Source organism: Epargyreus clarus, unplaced genomic scaffold (genome assembly GCF_041222505.1).
Source record: "Epargyreus clarus isolate Ecla_fem2 unplaced genomic scaffold, WU_Ecla_fem_2.2 ptg000006l, whole genome shotgun sequence".
Taxonomy (NCBI): Eukaryota; Metazoa; Arthropoda; class Insecta; order Lepidoptera; family Hesperiidae; genus Epargyreus; species Epargyreus clarus.
The window spans coordinates 5,179,337-5,199,228 of record NW_027332214.1 but is presented as its reverse complement, the minus strand read 5'-3'; the positions used below and the strand labels follow the sequence as shown (position 1 = coordinate 5,199,228).

The 19,892-nt window shown below is 34.7% G+C and overlaps 3 protein-coding genes across 9 annotated transcripts in view; 2 read left to right on the top strand and 1 right to left on the bottom strand.

The window, feature by feature from the left end:
* Positions 1-7,078, top strand: part of pnt (ETS transcription factor pointed) — a 188,273-nt gene extending 181,195 nt beyond the window's left edge. For 6 of the 7 annotated variants that reach the window (XM_073073785.1, XM_073073792.1, XM_073073788.1 and 3 more), the window contains 4 exons: positions 2,108-2,260; positions 2,808-2,926; positions 3,438-3,595; positions 4,579-7,078. In XM_073073785.1, coding sequence (XP_072929886.1) covers positions 2,108-2,260; positions 2,808-2,926; positions 3,438-3,595; positions 4,579-4,642 — 494 coding nt within the window. In that variant the 3' untranslated portion in view covers positions 4,643-7,078. The remainder of the gene's footprint in view (positions 1-2,107; positions 2,261-2,807; positions 2,927-3,437; positions 3,596-4,578) is intronic. The other variant, XM_073073787.1, reaches the window with a different exon arrangement.
* Positions 7,079-8,290: 1,212 nt separating this feature from the next.
* On the top strand, positions 8,291-11,993 carry mRpL37 (mitochondrial ribosomal protein L37). Its single transcript, XM_073073784.1, has 5 exons — positions 8,291-8,547; positions 8,754-9,101; positions 9,498-9,784; positions 11,034-11,203; positions 11,499-11,993. The coding sequence occupies exons 1-5, from the start codon at positions 8,369-8,371 to the stop codon at positions 11,745-11,747; spliced, it is 1,233 nt and encodes a 410-aa protein (XP_072929885.1). The 5' UTR covers positions 8,291-8,368; the 3' UTR covers positions 11,748-11,993.
* sip3 (septin interacting protein 3) lies at positions 11,455-19,703 on the bottom strand. The gene is made up of 11 exons (XM_073073783.1): positions 19,393-19,703; positions 19,109-19,201; positions 18,770-18,922; positions 17,771-17,965; positions 17,234-17,418; positions 16,639-16,781; positions 14,926-15,120; positions 13,858-13,982; positions 13,353-13,471; positions 12,736-12,915; positions 11,455-12,212 (listed from the first exon to the last, which is right to left on the bottom strand). The coding sequence occupies exons 1-11, from the start codon at positions 19,519-19,521 to the stop codon at positions 12,143-12,145; spliced, it is 1,587 nt and encodes a 528-aa protein (XP_072929884.1). The 5' UTR covers positions 19,522-19,703; the 3' UTR covers positions 11,455-12,142.
* Between the last annotated feature and the right edge of the window lie 189 nt (positions 19,704-19,892).

The following is a 19,892-nucleotide window of genomic DNA, read 5'->3' as shown; positions in this document are numbered from 1 at the left end:
AAAAACTCTAAATTTAAGAAGAAATATACAACGGATTTCTGTCACTACAAAGTAAGCAAGTAATTTTATTTAAAATAATCAAAAACCCGACTGCACTATAAAGGCTGAAGTAGAATTTTCAAAAACAGTGAAATAGGCGTTTCATCATTTTTTAGCAAGAAAGCCAAAAAAATGTTTTATAATAGGTATCTGCTTCAAAAACAAAAGATGTTCAAACAATATTATCCTATTTTATCTTCGTAGGGCTCATTTACGCTATATAAAGAACCTATGTGTAAAATTCCAGCACGCTAAAGATCCGCGGTTTCCCTTTACGTTGGTGTCTGGCGCAGCAACTTACGCATTTAGTCAGACAGTCACCTCGATGTGTTATACACATGTATATATCATATAATATGTGTGTAATCACCTTTTAATTTCCTTTATTTTGATACCCCACTCCATAGTTTTGGTTAACTTTTTTTAAAACGTGTTACTATTCCGGAAAAACATCCACCATTTACGATTTATAGAATATATAACTTCAGTAATTCAAAGTTCTAGTAATTATTTTATATCGTTAGGGGTAGAATTTCATTATTTTTATCCAACAAGCCAGATACAAAATTTCATAGTGTTTGCGTCAAAATTGACGGTTGTTCAAATTAACTTTTAACCCTTATTTTGCCCTCTATGGGTTTGATTTTTAAGGGATAAATAGGTGTGTATTTATTCCTATCCAGAAAGCCAAATACTAAATTCTACAGTAGTTGCTTCAAAATTAAAGGATTTGAAAAAAACTGTCATCCCCTGTTTTACCCTCTTAGGGGTATAATTTCCAAAAGGCCTTTCTTAGTACTTATTTACGCTATATAGCGAACCCATGTGCAAAATTTCAGAACTCTAAATTAAGCGGTTTTGGCTGTACGTTGATTTCTGAAAAATGAAAAAATCATTTAGTCAGTCAATCAGTCAGTCACCTTGCTATTTTATATATATACAAATTATATGTTTTTATAATCTCCGTTTAATTTCCTTTCATTTGATATCATACTCGATAGGTTCGGTTAACTTTTTTTGAAATATTACTATTTCGCGCCAAAAATCCGCCATCTTGATTTTTTTTTCTAACACCTATCTAAGTGTCGGGTCATTGAGACGAATATAATGACACCTTAATTGTCGACATTCATCCAGCCGTTTGTTAGATCCGATCAAATAAATAAAGACAAACATACAAGATACGCGCGAAAAACATAACCCTTCCTTGGCAGTCAGGTAAAAATAATTGAAATAAATGTTGGTTTACTACATATTTATTTAGTCGTGGGCAATATATTTCGTTGGATAACGGCGTAAACAGCTTGTTGATTTTTTAATTAAATTACTTGTATTTGGTTATATTTTAATTTTAAACTTATTATATTTTTATTATAATAAATTGTGACTGCATATTACTAACTTTCATTGATAAATTATTATTATGTTCATTAAAATTAATTACTTCGACCTAATAAAAATATTAAAAGTAATGACAGTTCGTCTCCACTAATTCCTTGTCCAAGTGACAAACCACGGTCGTCAATTTTTTTTTTCTTTGTTTTTAGCGTCAATTTGACGCCACTTTTTAAGTTCATTTTTGTATGGGATTGTGTATCTAGTTCTTATTAGTGATCGAAGATAATACATTAATTTATACTCGTAGAAAGGAAATTAAATTATATTTGTATGCCTTTTATATCTGAGGTTGACTTATTTATTTTGTTAACCAGCTTTTTAAGTTGCAATTGAAATTGAAGGTGGTAGGTAGAACCCTTTGTGGTTCGACTCCAGCAGCACCACCTCCACACCTACTTCTGCCTTATAACAGCAGTGTTAAGCGCTGTTGTGTTCTGGTTTGAAGGGTGTGGTAAGGGAGACATGCTTCTCCGAGGCATTCCAGCTTAGTCCTCAGGCGCAGCGGCGCATCTGTGGCCGACCAGTACGAATATCTCTGAATATATCATATCTGGGGTTGATTACAGATGTCCATGGGCGGCAGTAGCCACATGACAAGACTGCATGCTCGTCTGCTACTCCATATTACAGTAACAATAATAAGTAAGTCAATAATAAATTCGTGTAACAGCCGCGGGCGGTCGGTACGGCGGCGAGGTGTACGGCGAGGGCTACGCGGCGGAGTACGGCGGCTGCGCGGAGTGGGGCGAGTGGCAGGCCGAGCCGCACGCGCTGCTGCCGCAGGACAAGCTGCCCTACCCCGCCTCCACGCCGTGCTTCACTGGTACGTGCTTCTGCCCTACGGTGCTCTGGCATCGGAGCTCTTGTCATCAATAGACCCATTCTACTCAGACACAAATTAACAATCATCAACATTCACTCTTCTCTAAGAACGGTTTCTAGCTAATATTTGAACACTGCCATCATCTTTTTCAAAGAACTTTTTAGTGGACGATATTACCAAATTGGGGTATATTGACTAGATGACCAATTTAAGAATATGAAAATTAATTGAATATATCAACGGCTTCAGTAACGAAACTACCGTCCACAAAGTTCCTTCGTATTTTCGGACCTAAACGTTCAGAAGAAAATGGACTTGAAAACCACACACAGTTGAATCAGTCCGTTCAAGGTTTCGAGTGAGCATCGAATATGCGAATCCTTTTCGATACTTTTTAATTTAACAGCACACACGTAGATTCCAGAGGAGATTCGTACCCTGCTGTGGGACAATAGTGGGTTGATGATGAAATATTTCCTTGACTCTGGTCCCCATTATATATAAAATGCACTGTTTATCGTAAAGCAACTGTATGCCATCTGCGCAGGTTCAGGACCTATCCAACTGTGGCAGTTCCTGCTCGAACTACTCACGGACAAAAGTTGCCAGGGCTTCATCTCGTGGACCGGCGACGGCTGGGAGTTCAAGCTGACCGACCCTGATGAGGTAAGTTTATGTTTAAAGCTCTTCAGTTGACAATTTCTAGCCGAAATTCTTCAGAACAAATCGAGAGCCTCAGAGATTTTACAAAATAAAACTAGAATCCACACTTAAATTTATGGACCAGTGAGGCCAGCATACACTCTAGTATAGTCCATGTAAAACTGCTCTGAATATAGAAATGAATCGCGTCGCCATAGCAAATTGTATGACTACACCTGCTCGCAACAACTTCAGAGCGGATTAGCAGCAGCATCAGACTATGATGAAGTGAGCGCAGATACGAGTATAGTGTGCCATCAGCCCACCTCAAGCAGCACTTTTTCAGGAGCGGAAACATCTCACAAATTACAACCTAGTCGTATTATATAATTTGTGTGTTCTACCAGAAGACCTTTTTTCGCTTACTTATTCTCATATAACTGTAAATTCTACCTCCTATTCGAGTGGTTCGAACCACCGAATTTTCAAACAACGATACATCCAGTCCCAACTGACCGATTATTTAAATTTTCAGGTGGCTCGGCGCTGGGGCATCCGCAAGAACAAGCCCAAGATGAACTACGAGAAGCTGTCTCGCGGACTCCGCTACTACTACGACAAGAACATCATCCACAAGACCGCCGGCAAGCGCTACGTCTACCGCTTCGTGTGCGACCTGCAGAGCTTGCTCGGGTATGTATTGCAGCTTTATACTCCACTTAACGGTCGGAACCACTACTTTAATCTATCTTCCACTTGTCGATGATAACTATCATCAGTGGCGGAGTGAGAACGTCAAATTTCGTCCATGTTCCACTTGTCGATGATAACTATCATCAGTGAGATCGTCAAATTTCGTCACACGTCTCATGCTCCCTCAATTTTGCAAATTTCTAGACAGATAACTTGAAAGTCAGAATTGCTGCAGTCAAGAGTTGCCTAAGTAAAACACTACCAATATTTAATACACCGAAACTCTTGTTCCTCCCATTTGCTAACTTACACACTCTTTTTGATTTTCCCTTCCTCTATTTTTATTTTCTCTTTTACTCAATGTATATCGATTAACATTGAGTCATATTAGAAATTGTTGATAAATATTGAATATGAGTGCCTGAATGACTCAACAACATATCATCCTTATCTCACCAAATAAATAGTTATTAACATTATCTTGCGAAACTATATAAGATACGTGTGTATCGTGACATGGGTTTTTTGGTGTAATTAATTATTAATATATCTAATGTTTCCATTGAAATAATGATTGAAAACATTAGATTATTTGATATACATAATACGTGGAATTACACGGAGTTGCTATGCACGATAATATGTATAGTAGCAAGAATTTTGTATGAAACCATAATTCGGACAAATTTGATTACGAAAATATCAATTGTATTACACACTGATAAATAGCTTAAAATCTTACGCATTCCATATTTACGTTTGTAAAGTTCAGTCTCGATAACATGCAATATATAATAAATACAACATACAAAATTTAATAAATAAAGACAAACCAGCTGAGTTTCTAAGCGGGTCTTCTCAGTTGAGGTCACGTTCCGATCCGATAGAAGTTTAAGACAAAATATTGTAAAACAGTTTGTAAGTGCCACCGTAGGTCTATACAAAATAAAATATATTTAATTTCAAATAATTTAATTTTGCAGAATATCACCAGAGCAACTGCACGCCATGTACGAGCCCAAAATGGAAAAGAAAGACGACGATTGAGCGTCTCCGCTCCTCTGACTCACTTCCCTCAAACCATCGCTCATCGAACTACACAATCAAGGGGCCTACCACCATCTTTTAAAAACCATCATAGTTTAGGAAAGTTTTATTTCAATATTGCAACAACATTATTTTGTTTCGTACCACGATCTCCTTAAACAGTATTGTTTTATTTCTGCCGAGTGATATAATTGAATGAGTAATCTGTCTGTTCCTTATCCAAGAGGAAACGAGACATCGAAACTAGTGTCATCTCTTTCGCACTACGGTCTTGATTGTGTTCCGTCTTACTCAGTTGAACAAACTTAATCTCGTATTCATTTTAGCAACTGAAATTGTCATATATTGCTTAAAAAGTTAAATTTCCTCCAAAAAAAGAATGAATAATTTCGACCGACATAATACAAAACTGCTTCTTGTAATATTATAAAAACAATCTTATTTTAACGAGGTCGTGGTACGAAATTTCAATGTATGATTAAAATAATATTGTTTTAAGAGATGGTAGTAACCCCCCAAATAACTCGTCATTATAACCAGTCAAATAGTACAGAATCAGGCAGTTCACAATCAATATTATGTAGTCATAAGTGCTTATTCAGATTCAAATGAATCACGCTAACAGGTCCGATCAGGGATATATTACAACGATACAGAGTGTTTGCAATGCAAAATTTAATTATTTACTAACATTGTTTCGGTAGCCCTATACGTTCCTGCATCGTTCTTATAGTATATCATGTGAAACGTCGGATTTGATCTCATGCACATCCACCAGTGGAATTAATATTATATAACAATCAATCAACCACGAAGGTTCTATATTAATCTTACATTATATAACTTTTAAGTATCACATTAACCAACGGTGCCTTAACAATTCAATATAAATTCGATTGTATATATAAAAGATGTTTTAGATTGATTTGTTTCGATGTAATTCCTGATACGGTTATTGAACTGTCGGCGATGATGGAGCGTCAGTGATTCGACGACCATCCCTTTATTATTAATATATTTTGCATCACTCCCGAATTTTGATCTTCATGCCGCAATATTTGGATCTATGCTGGTTAAAAGTCTCCCTAGTTGGTGCCACTAATTCTAAGCCTCTGTACCTTATAGAAACAATCTTAAAAAATACTAAGCAAAGATCAATAACCGTAAAGGATATGGTCAAGGAACTACATAAAAATCATAAAAATATCATTATTCTGAAATTCCCAATTTTCATATACTTCGAGTAACAATTCGTAAATCGATTACTCCTTAAGTACTGAAAAATGTTTACATAGATAAAATAGTAAAATTCTGCTATCAATTTAATAATACTGTAAATATAAGTTAATTTTGTTACTTTATAAAAATAATTAGGTATTATATTATAGTAGTTATTAAGTGTTGTATGTTTGTATCGCAAATTGTTGCAATATGCGGTTAAATTAAAGCATAGTTAGAATGATGACGGACATAAATTTAAAATGTTTTTATACAGTAAAGTCCAAAGATTTAAAAATCTACATACCCACCAATTGGTAAGTTATTGTGAAATTACCAAAGGGACTTCTCACGTTCATGTAATTCAAAACTGTATGTGGACTACTTTGAAAGTATATAGCTGATAACGACAGAAAAATGATTATAAAGAGAAGCAAAGGGTGCGTTCATAGAGGAATCATAGTATTAATATACTATCACCTTCAAATCAAATGACTTAATTTTTTTTTTATTCAAAATAGGTTCTCTACAGGGCACTTTTTGAATGTCAATACAACTTCCACCACTTCACAAGGTGTTTCGTTAGTTCCTTAATTGGGTTATACAGATGGCCCTTATATGTGCCTATTAAAAATGTCAACAAACACTGTCTGACCTCAAATTGAATGTGCCATGACACATGACTTGTTACGGCAGACGTTAGCCCCTCTACAAACTGACCCACTTTAATATTCTTTATAACGCACTCTAGACCCGGCAAACCAAGTTCAATACAAAACAGGAACACCGGGTGACGTCAACTTGTCGCTGATCTCGTGGTAAGGGATTGTAATGTCTTACTAGTTATGAAATTAATTAGTTGTATTATTTTCAATTTTTATAGCTCCTAGCATACACCGAAGATATTTCGATAAGTTTTATTTTGTAAAGTATTACTCCTCCATCAATATTATACGTCAATACGAATGTCTCGATGTGCCCAAATTATCTAATCTACGGTGCTGTGTTGATGTTCTTTCGCTCACGATGTCTTCCCCGTGTATTTATAAATAAACCATAAAATGATTGTAAGCTAAGTTAGTACTTTATCAGCATCATTAGTAATCGAATAGTTCACGTAATTGTAATTGTAATTGCAACCAAATTTTATGTACCTATCAGTGTCGTTGTATGTATTGATGGAAGATATAAAATTAAATATATATATTTACGAAATGACATATTGTTTTCTTTAACAATCCTACATATTCAATCGTTGAGACCGGACTTCACCTTTATAACAGACAAGAAAAGAGAAATTCTTCGAATAATTGAATCCTTTTTGTAATTGAGCGAAAGATTTCGAGGACTATTTATTTCAGACCCGTCTCTTATTTTGCCGACTTCGACGTCGACTATGCCACAGCTTTTAGAAAACTCCTCTCACCATTACCAAATCTATATCTAAGTCTTCGATTCTCCATAAAGTTCTCAAGGGAAATAAGTTCTCAATCTGTATTCTGCCTCTGTGGTAGAATACAGCATAAGGCAAAAGCATTATTATTCCCAGAGGAGACCTGCTGTTCTAAACAGTATGATAGTATTAGATAAAAGATAACTAACTATTGCTTGATTAAACCATAGTAAAGAAAGAGTAGTAGATTAGCTAAGGCCACTCGGCGAGATAATTACCTACTCTTGCAGTGATAGGGTTGTCACTTTCATTTTGATTTAAATATTATTTGCGTACCTATTATGACAGCACTAGGTTGTAAATAACATAATATAGTGAAATGTTGTACCAATTCGTAAATGGGTTAATTCATAAACTAAATATTTATAAATTGGGCACAGAAAAATATCCTCGATTCCCGAAAGTGCGGAACGCTTTATTTACAATTATTATACAATTTACGCAAAAAAAAACTTTTAGGGAAACGTGAGCAGGGCATTGCAAATTCTACTTTTATTTTATTTTCGTAAATGGATGATCCGATTTTAATATTTATAAGGTCCTTATAAAACACTATCAGGACAATATCATTGGGTGGTATCATAAGTAAAATATAGAATCAGTTGCTTCTATTCATATTTTGTATCTTACTCAGGTAATTTGTAAGAAGGAAAAAACATTACAAGACTATGGAACGAATATAACAAGCTGCCATGTATTGAAGAACTTAAGTACTTTTAAGTTCATCGATTATCATATTGCTTTATATGGTAAGATAAAAGATGTCGCTGTTGGAATAGTATACAGTACACAGATTTTTGAAACAACTCTGTAATAATATAAAAATATCAAAAATATCCGCAAGGCTTTAAATTAAGTGTGCTCTAAAACATTAAAATTATAATAATAACTTGGCTGCCCAGCTATTCCTTTGACTTCAATCGTCATAATGTCAAATTGACAATCCAAAGTGATATCATTAATCTGTCCCTGTTCCTTGTTGACATTTGGTTTGGTTGCGAGGATTGAGCATGATAATATTGTAATATTTTATAGTATATAATTAATAAGAAAAAATGAAGCTATCACAAGTTTTAAACCGTCAACACATCGGGTTTATGTTCAAGAAACATTGGTTAATACAAGGCAAACGTGTTCCAATGGATACCGGTGTAGAAAACTACCTGAAGGAAAAAGGCATACCCGTTGTAGATGCTCTCGAGTTTATACAAGAAAAGCCGGAAACCTTCGAAAAGTATAACTAGATTTCATAATATTACTTATATAAGTTATAGTTAGAGACAACAAACATAAATGTTTACATAGAAGTCATAACCTCACATGCAATACTTCTCTTTGAAAATATTAAGATGGATTTTATTATTAAACTTAGTTAAAGTATAAGAAAGTATTATTTTATTACTACGCAATTAAACAAATGTAAACTCGTCTCAATTTCAGAGTCAAGATTGTTGGACCACATGATACATCTATCCCATTAGATCAAAATCATCCAGATTATAAAGAGAAGCCTTGTTTGACTCTAAGGACCAACAATGTGCTACTAGAAGGTCTTTCTCAAGCACAGGTATTAACTAAAACGGTGATAGCAGATGGTAAACTACCACCTAAGATTGAGGAGTTAGCTGAGGTACCACCTCCATCGGCTGTACATGAAAATGTTAAGAAAGCTATCCTTTCTGCCAATGTATTTGATTGTGAACAGGAAAAGCTACCTAAAATCAAAGATGTAAATAGACCAGCTTACAATTTTCCAAGGATATTAGGAATCACTGACAGAAGACGCAAGTAGGTGCACATGTGTGTGTTATTGTTTTAACAATTGGCACTGGAGAAGCCAAAAGTTTAACATTCAAAGAAGCCACTTTGTATGTTGGACTTTACAGCCTTTCCAGTGACAATATTAATTTACTAAACTTTATTTTTACTTGTCATTGAAGTGTATTGATTACCATTGATGATGCTGCTTTTTTCTTATTCCTTGCTGAATTAAACCTGAATATTTTAATGGTTTTGTCTTCTATACCAACATGCTATCATAGATTACAAGACCAAGTTATTGGTTCTGTTACAAATGTTTTAATGATACATAGACTATTATACTATAGTGCAGGGAAAATGGAATGAAAGATTAATGGTTTTCTAATAATGAAGTATTTTATATTTCATTACAAACATTTTCAGCCAAATACTAACAAACAAACTGGTGCAGCTTGTCGAGAAATGCAGCGATACAGAGCTTACTCAGAAGAGATATGTTTCAAATGACGTTGAAAGTCATGTCGTTTTCAACAAAGAAGATGATCTGATAAAGTTTCAGGACGTTTCACACATTCTCGTCACAAACAACACACCTCTCAAGCATGAAGTACCAAATAATATTCCATTCGTTGAAATACCAGACTTGTATCCCGTTAAACATACAGTTACGTTACCACCTGAGCATTTTTACAACGAAACCAGCAAATACCGTAAGTTCAATCAAGTATCCTAATTTAAATGCGTGTTTACATCTATGAAAATATTTGAATAGAATTCTACTTATTAACCACTTAATGGGAATAATGTACATATTTGTAATATTACGTAACTATTACAACCTATATCCAAATCATTTTCAATCATTATATACCATCTTCGTTTTATATATTTTAGACACCAAAAATCAGACATGTATTATATTAACCTGAGATCCAGCTGAAACTGTTAAACTCAATCAACAAGAACTTGCAAGCATGATAACCATATCATTTATTGGTAAAAAATGCAAAAATAAATAAAACTATATTCTTTCCATAAACCAGTTTTCATTGGACAACTACATGGCTATCAATATCCATATGTTTTATACTAAAATAACAACTACAGAACAATGTAATATTTTCTAAGATATTAAAAAGTTCTGTAGATTCATCTTTTTGTCTGATAATATGGATCTTAGCTGAATGTTATATACTGTTATAAACATGTCACACATTTGGTGCCGTGAATAACAATTATTGTTTAATTAATGTGTAATGTACCTACATATACATAAAACTCCGTAAATGGATATAAAAAATCAGATTATACTTCTATTTCTATTGGCAATAGGAACAATACATTTATGTTCCATTTAAGGTTAGATAAAAGGATATCTACGAAAAAATATGTCTCAGTCAAGCTGATGTATGCAATCTTACATAAAGAATATAAGTGGGCTACGATACTTACCAATTAATTCTCATTCGCAATAATCAACCTTTGGCTACCAAAGTTGGGAATTTGACAATTATTGCCTACAATTTGACAATTCAGCATCAAAACTCAAACTGTTGTTAGCCTTGGCTAAGATTGATTATTACTAACAAGTGGAGAGTAATCAAAAAGATAGAAACCTATAGGATCTCCTCAGCATTTTACATTTGGATTCATTGTATAGTGACTATTCATGAAATACAATTTTGACGAAAAAATACTGTTTATTACATGGCATGATATTGTTAAATCCTGTATTTAAGTAGATTTCATCTATTATAAGATCCAGATAATTTTGCCAGTGTCTTATTCCTCTTATTAATAATCAATTTATTAGATTTTTTGACTACCAGATTGGTAAAATGAAAAATTCGTTATACATTCTATTATTACAGTTATTATTAAATATAAATAAAATAAATATGTTTATGAAATTATGTTTTTAAAAGTATATATAGTGACTTTTTTTTAAATATATTTCAGCATTCAAGCCAACTGTTACTGTAAAGCATCCCCATACTACGTGGTTGCATTTCAATAGCACAGAAGTCAGTAATATCTATGAAACACCAGTTACCCCTACGCAGATTCTAGGAAAATCACTTACTCATGCATTTACTGTAGCCTCTTCATATGCTAAACAGTTACATGGGGTAAGTTTTTTACAGATTATGCTACATTTTTATGTTTGTATTTGTGCAAGTTAATTAAGTTGTAAGAAGCTCTAATTATTGCTAAGTTTTTCGCCAAATATTTGCCATAATGTTCTACATATAAAATTATAACTTATTATTTAACTTAACAAAAATACCAGTGAGCAAATTACCATATGTATGTGTGTGTATTAAAGGTAAAAGCAAACGAAATTCTCAAGTGGTGTCAACTTAAAATGAATAAAACCCCATTGAATAAGTATCCAACTTTAATCATAAAAATTGTTATTTACAGGAGGATGTAAAAGACCTACCGGAACCAATATATGTAAATTGTATTCACACAGATGGAAAACATTATCATTTTGGTGTGTTTGAGTTAAACACACTAAATGTTGATGGTAAAGAAGGTACAAGAAATGTTTTCTATTGCAAGAACAATGTGAAACTGTATGACTCATGTCGTTACTTCAGTGGGAGACCTGTGCTAGAGAACTACAATCCTAATGTATATGGATATATAAATGCTTTTTACAACTCTTAAGATAGCTGTATAATTTATTTCAAATCATGTGTAAGCTTTTAAGGTTTATTTTAAAGGGTGTTACCACACTCAGCTAACCGACATTCAATCTATAAAAATCGATTATTGTTAATGTAGTCTGAAAAAATTTTCATGGCTAATTTTAATTACTGTCGGTCGACACAATTCATGTGAGTGTGGAAGCACCCTAAATCCACTGACTAGCTAGAATAAATGAAGTATCCAATAAAGAGAAATAAAATATTATTTAAATGTATTCATGTGTATATCCCAATATATTTACAAGAACATAAATACATTCATTTTGATTAGAGTACACAATGCACATACCAAAACACTTTGTACATTTAAATTATTAGCAATGTATGAAAGACAATCATATTTAATAAATAGGTTCAGTTCTCCAGAGTGAATTTCTGTAATCGACGCCTCCTTAATTCCTCTGAGTTGGCATCATCTTTTGCTCTGCAAACAAAACACCAATAATTAATATTATTATTTCTTTGATAAAGGAAGATCTCCTGCCGGTCTAGGTTCTGGGTTCGATCCCCGGTCAGTCAGATATGAAAATTATAAAATTAGATTTCTGGGTCTGGGTTGGTTCGCAAATAGTTGTAGTGGAGCTACGACCATACATATTCGGTAACATTAGTTTTTACCTCCTTATAAATATTTAATTACTTCTAACTTTATAAAATTCTATACAAATGAAACAATTTTTAGTGACACGCGTTAATTTAACCTACATTTAATAAGTAATTTTACCTACATTTACACATACTCCTAAATATGAGATCATGGCTTCATCTTCTCTTATGTACGAGAAGACTTCAAGCTTCTAATTGGATTACCGATTTTTTTTAAATCTGCAGTTTAAACCTTGCTCAATAAGTGGCCTTAATTAAATTCAAAGACACCTTTTAAGATCGAGCATTTATCAAAGAAAGAAACAACGTATTTCATTAGGGTGATGCCCTCAGTCAGTTACCTGACAGGGTCCGTGGTAGTACTGGTGCTTGTGACCGTATCGGGCTCCAAGCAGTCGTGGAAGGCGTTCGAGGACGTCGCGGCGCTGGTGGAGGGCTTGGTACTCCCCGACGTGCTCGGCACCACGTCCGGCTCGCTCTTAGGTCTCGAGGGCGACGGCTCAGCGGGGGCTTCCGTTTGGCTTTAACAGAGAAATTATATTACAATACTGTCAAGCATACAAACTACAAACTCTAGTAATGAACGGTATACTAATCAAGTATAAGCAACAACTTAATGGTGGTAGAACTCTCTGTGGTTCGATTCCTGGGGCACCACCGCCTATCTGTGCCTTATGACAGCAGTGTTAAGCACTGCTGTGTTCTGTTTTGAAGGGAGGCATACTTTTTCGGGCATTCCAGCTTAGTCCTCAGGAGCAGAAGCGGATCTGTGGTCGACCTCACGTAGGAATCTAATCTTATCTGGGGTTGATTACAGATATTCATGGGCGGCAGTAGCCAATTTAGCAAATCTAGCTATATAAATAATAAAAATATAAAGGATACTGAATATAAAAATAATATTAATTCTTAATGAACTGTAGAGGAACCAATATCTTTTAAAAACCCCGTAACTTACTTTGCTTCAGTCTGGGTGCCGGCGTCGTTAAAGTATCGGGGCAAATTGGCGACGACAGTGGAGTATTGCTGCATCATCAGAACCGATGCGTCGAGCATGGCTTGGATGTCGCGGACTAACTGTAAGAGAACTCATCGATTAAGATATGCATTGGTTATAAATGTCTTAAAACCCGCAATTATTATAAAAAAAACAGACTGCTTATAAATATAGTCTATCGTCACTCCCATATTTTTGACGAATCCAACGACACCTTACATATTAAGATCTGTCAAGACGTTTCGGCTATAGAGCATGCCAAAGAATGAGAGTAATGAGACATACCATACTTATGCTCAAAAACATTACCGCAATCCGGTAAAAATAACATTAATCAATGGCTACACCCGTATTTCCAAATATATTTAGTACCCATAATCGTTTCACAACTGAAATTATTTTAAAATATATCATATCTGCTTTTAAAAACTTCATCACATATAAAATATACGACAGCATTACATACCTGGATGCGAGCCTCAACGTTCCTGCGTTCAGTTCCTTCCATGCGCTGCAGTTCTTCCATGCTCAGGTTAGCCAGAGAGGCAGGTCGCGGCGGCGGTGGGGGTGGGGGACCCCAGGCGATTACCGCTAAAAATTAATATTATTGCTTTATAGAATTAGAAAATTTAATTAATAAAGGATTTATAAAGGTTAATGACATCTTAATATTTCCAGATGTACTATAAAGTAAAATTCTCTTATTGACAATTACAATAAATGTGCGCCTACGTATATTATAGTACTTTTGAACCGGTTAGCTTCCGAAAAGCGCATACCGCCGATCGATCTGAAATTTGGTGTAATGACGTACTTCGACCTTCTAAACACGAATATCATAACGTACATTGGCGCAAATGCCTGTTTGAATAAGAAATCAGAGGAGAATTTATTTTCGTTTGGTCTGTATAATCGCGCATTCTTAACCAATTTAGACTATTTTAGATCTTAGAAGGACGGCGGTATGTGTGGCCGCATATCGTCGTACACAGCAGATGGTGTGGTGAATATCATGCTCACCAGGGTGGAGCCCGACTTGGCAACACGCTTAGAGGACTCCGGTTGCGTTCCTTTGGAGATCCCGGAGTCAACGATTTATACGATATTCGTACGAACTTCAAATATGTCATACGAGATCGTGTTAATATAAGTCGAAATTCTCACTATAATTTCGTCGTATAAACAAACATAAGAGCGGACTAGCAATTTTACGCGGACTATATTAGTGTATAGTCCGCGCCAAACTGCTAGTCCACTCTGAAGTTGTTGCGCGCAGGTTTAGTTAGGGCACACTAACGCAGGTAAGTAGCCGTGGGCGAGAGCGGGCAGCGGACGGGTGCCTGGGAGGGTCCCACTCTGTCTTCGTCCCGCTAATATCCACAATTTGCTATTCGACACGACTCGTTTCTATATTCGGAGCGGACTAGCAATTTTACACGGACTAGCAGTTTGGCGCGGACTCTACCTTTTGAAGATTTCCCCTTCATCAACAAAAAAGAGGCTACATATCAAATATAGTATGTGTAACACTCACGCGGTGGCGGCAGCAGGTTGGGGAAGGGCGGCGGCGCGGGCTGCGCGGGCGGCGCGGGCGGCGGCGCGGGCGCGGCGTCGGGCGCGGGCGCGCGCAGCACGTTCAGCCGGCACGTCGGGCACGTCTGCTGCCGCTGGAACCACAGCCGCAGGCACGCCGCGTGGAATATGTGGTTGCAGGGGAGCTTCTTCGCACCTGTGTAACAAACACGTTATATTAAGGGTGGAAACACACGGAACCCTATTTTTTATAATATAGGAAGTAGCAGACGATCATGCAGTCCACCTGATGGTAAGCGGCTACTGTCGCCCATGGACATCTGTAATCAACCCCAGATAGGATTAGACATTCCTACCTGAGGTCGGCCATAGATGCGCTACCCCTGAGGACTAAGGACTGGAACACCTCGGAAAAGTATACTCCGGACGCAGTAGATTTTTTTTTTTTTAAAACTCGCGAGACCGCAAACCACGATAACAGGCGCCACGGTTCGAAATAACCATAAGTAGAAAAGAAAGCGGTATTTTGGGCAACATACCGTTATCACTTGATTTTTATTTTAAATTAATATTAAATAAACAGAATAACTGATTTACTTATCTATTTCCGTTTTTATTATGTTTAAAATATCTTTACATAGATTGAAAGTGATAAACACTTACAGTACATTTTAATTACGGAATTTTATTTCACATGTTCTCCAAATTAATATTTATACAATTTATTTACATAAAACGATAATTTTCTTCACACTATATGTACATATATATAAACAATTTATTCATTAGATACGCAATAATACAATGAGATAGTATTTTTTACATTTCAATATTAATACAACATAATCCTAATATTAAAGATATCATAAAAACTGTTTTCGTATGTATTATAAATAAAATGTACGCGTCTATTTTTTTCACGCAATCAACAGTTACTTCAGTCGTGGGCTAACAGCTTTACATAAATTAAAATATCGCAATAAACCTCTATCGGATAACAGTCGGTATAAAACAAAGGTAACTTGCATAGGTGTGAAAGCGTACAGCGACCTTGGAACTTGCAATGCGCTCGCGATATTTTAAACATTCCTTCATATTGCATATGCACATCTGTAATGTTTATTGCATTTTTTCTTTTTTTTTTAATATAAATATGTAGTAAACGAGCATGCAGTCCACCAGATGGTAAGTGGCTACTGCTGCCCATAGAAATCTGTAATCAACCCCAGATAAGATTAGATTCCTGTCTAAGGTCAACGACACATGCCCTGTTTGCTATCCCTGAGGATTCATTTGTAACGCCTCGGATAACTCACCTTTCAAACCTCCAAAGTAAAATTGATGAATATGACTATAATTTCGACATAAATTACATTTTGAAGCGTATTTGTATTTCCCGTTTAATATTGTGTACTATTTATTATAAGCAACTATTTATTTTGGCCTTTACTTTCTTCTGATTTACGATAGAATGGATCGCCGGAACGGACCTCCCCTCCTCCCCCCTTAGCCCGCTAGTGCATTCGACGTTGAACATGCCTGGCCAAATCATCCTCAGAATACATTTCATAGACTTTGACGGTGGTTCAAGCATCGATTGTTGATTATCGTATTATAGATACTTCTCCGTCTAACAGCCTAAATCAATCAATCTAAAACGTTTGCCCTTCACATAAACAAAATCATAAAGCTTGTTTATTCGTAAAGCGGTTACCGTTATGCATCTCCTCGCGACATATGATGCACTCGTTGTCCGCAGCGGCGAGCTCTTCGGCCGTGGCGTCCGGGTACAGCGTGTTCATGTTGCGGATCGCGCGCCGCGACAACACCACGTCATTATACGCTTTCTTGAAGCTCCTGTGCACAAATAATAGTACATTTTGATAATAATTCAACCGTTTCATACCTGCCCATAGAGGCTATGGTTAAATTTAGTAGAGCATAGCTAATAAGGGATGTCGCCACTGCCACTTTGTCTTTCGGTATCAATGTGCTACTGTTTTAGTTTGAGGCATGAAGTATTGTGAATTTAGATAGTAATCAAAATTATTTCATACTGTATATTTAATATTGAACTTAAATAAATATAGAGGTAGAATCAACAAAAGAAAACACTAGCACAACCATTTCAGTAATATTGTAGGACTACCCTGTTTAGAATTGAGGATTGGTTGTGATAAGAGCACAGGACCATGCAATCTGATGAAACTATATTATTGTTTAACTTACTTTCTGCTCAAAAAAAGACTTGTGCGATATGAAGTTGATTAAACAAAAACATAGAGCTTCAATGAGTAAAATGATCATACCTCATAGTCTCGTACATAGGCCGGAATGCAAACAATGGTAGGGTGAATATGCGGACCATGACCACAACAAATCCAATATACAGGAGCACTTTGAAGAAGTTGATCACCAGCTCTGTGTAGAGCAGAACTGCTGCTTTGCTCTCCCACGGTGCCTCCCACTGGGAGTCAACCGCATGTAATACATACTGAAATAGATAGGAACTATTAACACTCTTTAGTTCTTGGGGATATTGCATACATGCACAATAATTAAGCCATGGAAAATCACTTAAATTAAGGTTGACTATGTTACTTAAGTCTTGGTTGTTCATAGTAATTTTAAATATTGAAATTGTTTAGAATTTCAATAGCATCATAATGAGATGAAGAAACATAACTTCAAAGGGAAAGGATGATTTTCTAAGAAGTAATGAGTAATATTCATAAGTTCAAATATAAGTAACATTTAAAATTAAACATATTTCTTGACACTAAAGTGATCTTAAATAACACAATATATAACTGCACTTAATTTTAAGAAAAACAAATGATTCTCACCTTAATCATGATATTCAATAACATGATAATGAGTATGCTGTACTCAAAGCCAAAGACCAGCTGCACAGATGGTCCCCTGGCTGCAGTGAATATGTACGCATGGTGTATGAAGTACAGGTCTGCATTCGACAGAAGTACCATGAGGGTCACTATCCTCACGTGGAAAAGCCACCCAATCACTGGACTTCTTTCCATCTAAAGAAAAAAGAAAATGTTTAGTTTACTACATTCTACTATACACATAGTTGCTAACAATGAATGTACTTATAATTATTGTTACTAAGTGTAAATGGTACATAAGCATTCTTTTTAACAATAAACAAATAAATGACTACATTACATATAACTATCTTAAACTATTGTAATAATTAAAGTAATTGAGAATTCAATATAGTTAATTAGATATATAACAAGGTTGGTTATAAAAAAAATAAAGTAGATGTTGATAATTATGAAAACTTTAGCTACAGAAACACAAATATATTCAATTTCAATACTCTTTGAAATGTACATAAATAATTAAAAACTTTAATGAAATTAATTAAAATGCTACTTCAATGCATTGCAATTTAAATGTTACTGATGTAATAATTAATTTCAAAATTAATTGATTTGATAATAGCAGAGAAAATAGTAGTCAGATTGATGCACAAACTATAAATAAATAACAGGAAAATAAATATAAAAGAAAAATAGTGATAACAGTTGCAGATGATTGTTTTCAAACATTGCTACATTGTTTAATACCACAATGAAAAGGAAAATACAAGCAACAATTATAAAAAAAAACAGTTAGCAACTCATTTTAAATGTATTTTTAGCTGCTTTAATGTATATATAGAGATAAGAAAATACTTAATTAAACATAGCTGCAAAGCTGATTATAATAAACCTTTCTCAATCAAAAAGCTACATAATTGATTGACACATTATATGTATTTGAATACTGCTTAAATTAAAAAAATAATTTTTGTCAAATACAATAATAATCAAACTTACATAGTCCACTCGATCTTCAGCTAGCCAATGGAATGCTTTGAGAAATAATAGTAGTGTAAATAGAGCTATAAACTTAGGATTGAAGTCATCTCGGAAGACCGTGAACGCCAGACAGGTTTCTGTTATAGCATACCAAGATCTTTCTATCAAATGCTGCAAAAGAAACAATTTTATTAAAAACAAAGAAAGATTTTTGTGCATTCAAAATAACACTGTACTGAAATGTATTAAATGATAATAACACTTTTATCTTTTAAATATGATAAATAACTATTACCACATCATAATCAATAATTATTATAATGACATAAGGAAAGTGTTTTAAAATGAAGTAATTACCTCAAACTCCGCCGCCCGTAGTTGTCCAAAGAATATCTTCCTCAAAATTCTACCTGCCAGTAATACTAGGATAAAAGCTTGCAAATACATAACCTGTAATTTTCACAATCGTATTAGAATTCGGTAAAATTAAAAATACTGATTAATATGTATCGTATGTTACACAGTATTGTATTGTCTACTGTTCTTACGTGTACTACTTGTGAAACTTTTTTGACCATGAAAGTTCTGAATTAGATAAAGTTGATGACATTCGTATTCTTTATAAATGTAAGTATACTTACAGCCATGCTAGGATTTGAATTAGTCAGGTAGACAATCGAGGGATAAAACTGCTTCTTTTGATAGTAGGCATTTCCAATTACCACAGTTGTAAGCGCAAGACTGATTACGGTCGCTACAATAGCCTTCATTTTGAATAATATTTAGCTCACCGAACGCTACCAAACATCAAAAGTTATTTAATTAGTATCTTGAGAATTTTCTAGTCACTCCAATACCTTATAATTGTCAACAAAAACATTTTCAAAACATCGTATCACATCTCCATTCGATTCGATTGAGCAGAAAATATTTTTTGACGTGTTCAATGTTCATAGGTGACATTTGAACAGATAAAAAAATACATTCGGATACTTGTACAGGTGCAGCTAGTTTTAAATTTTCATTTTATTATACTTTTAGTTAACTATTTTCAGCAAAAGTATAATCAGAAAATAGAAATAATAAATACCTACATCTGTAAATCGAGTCGTATCTTCTAATTATATATAAAATTAATTAA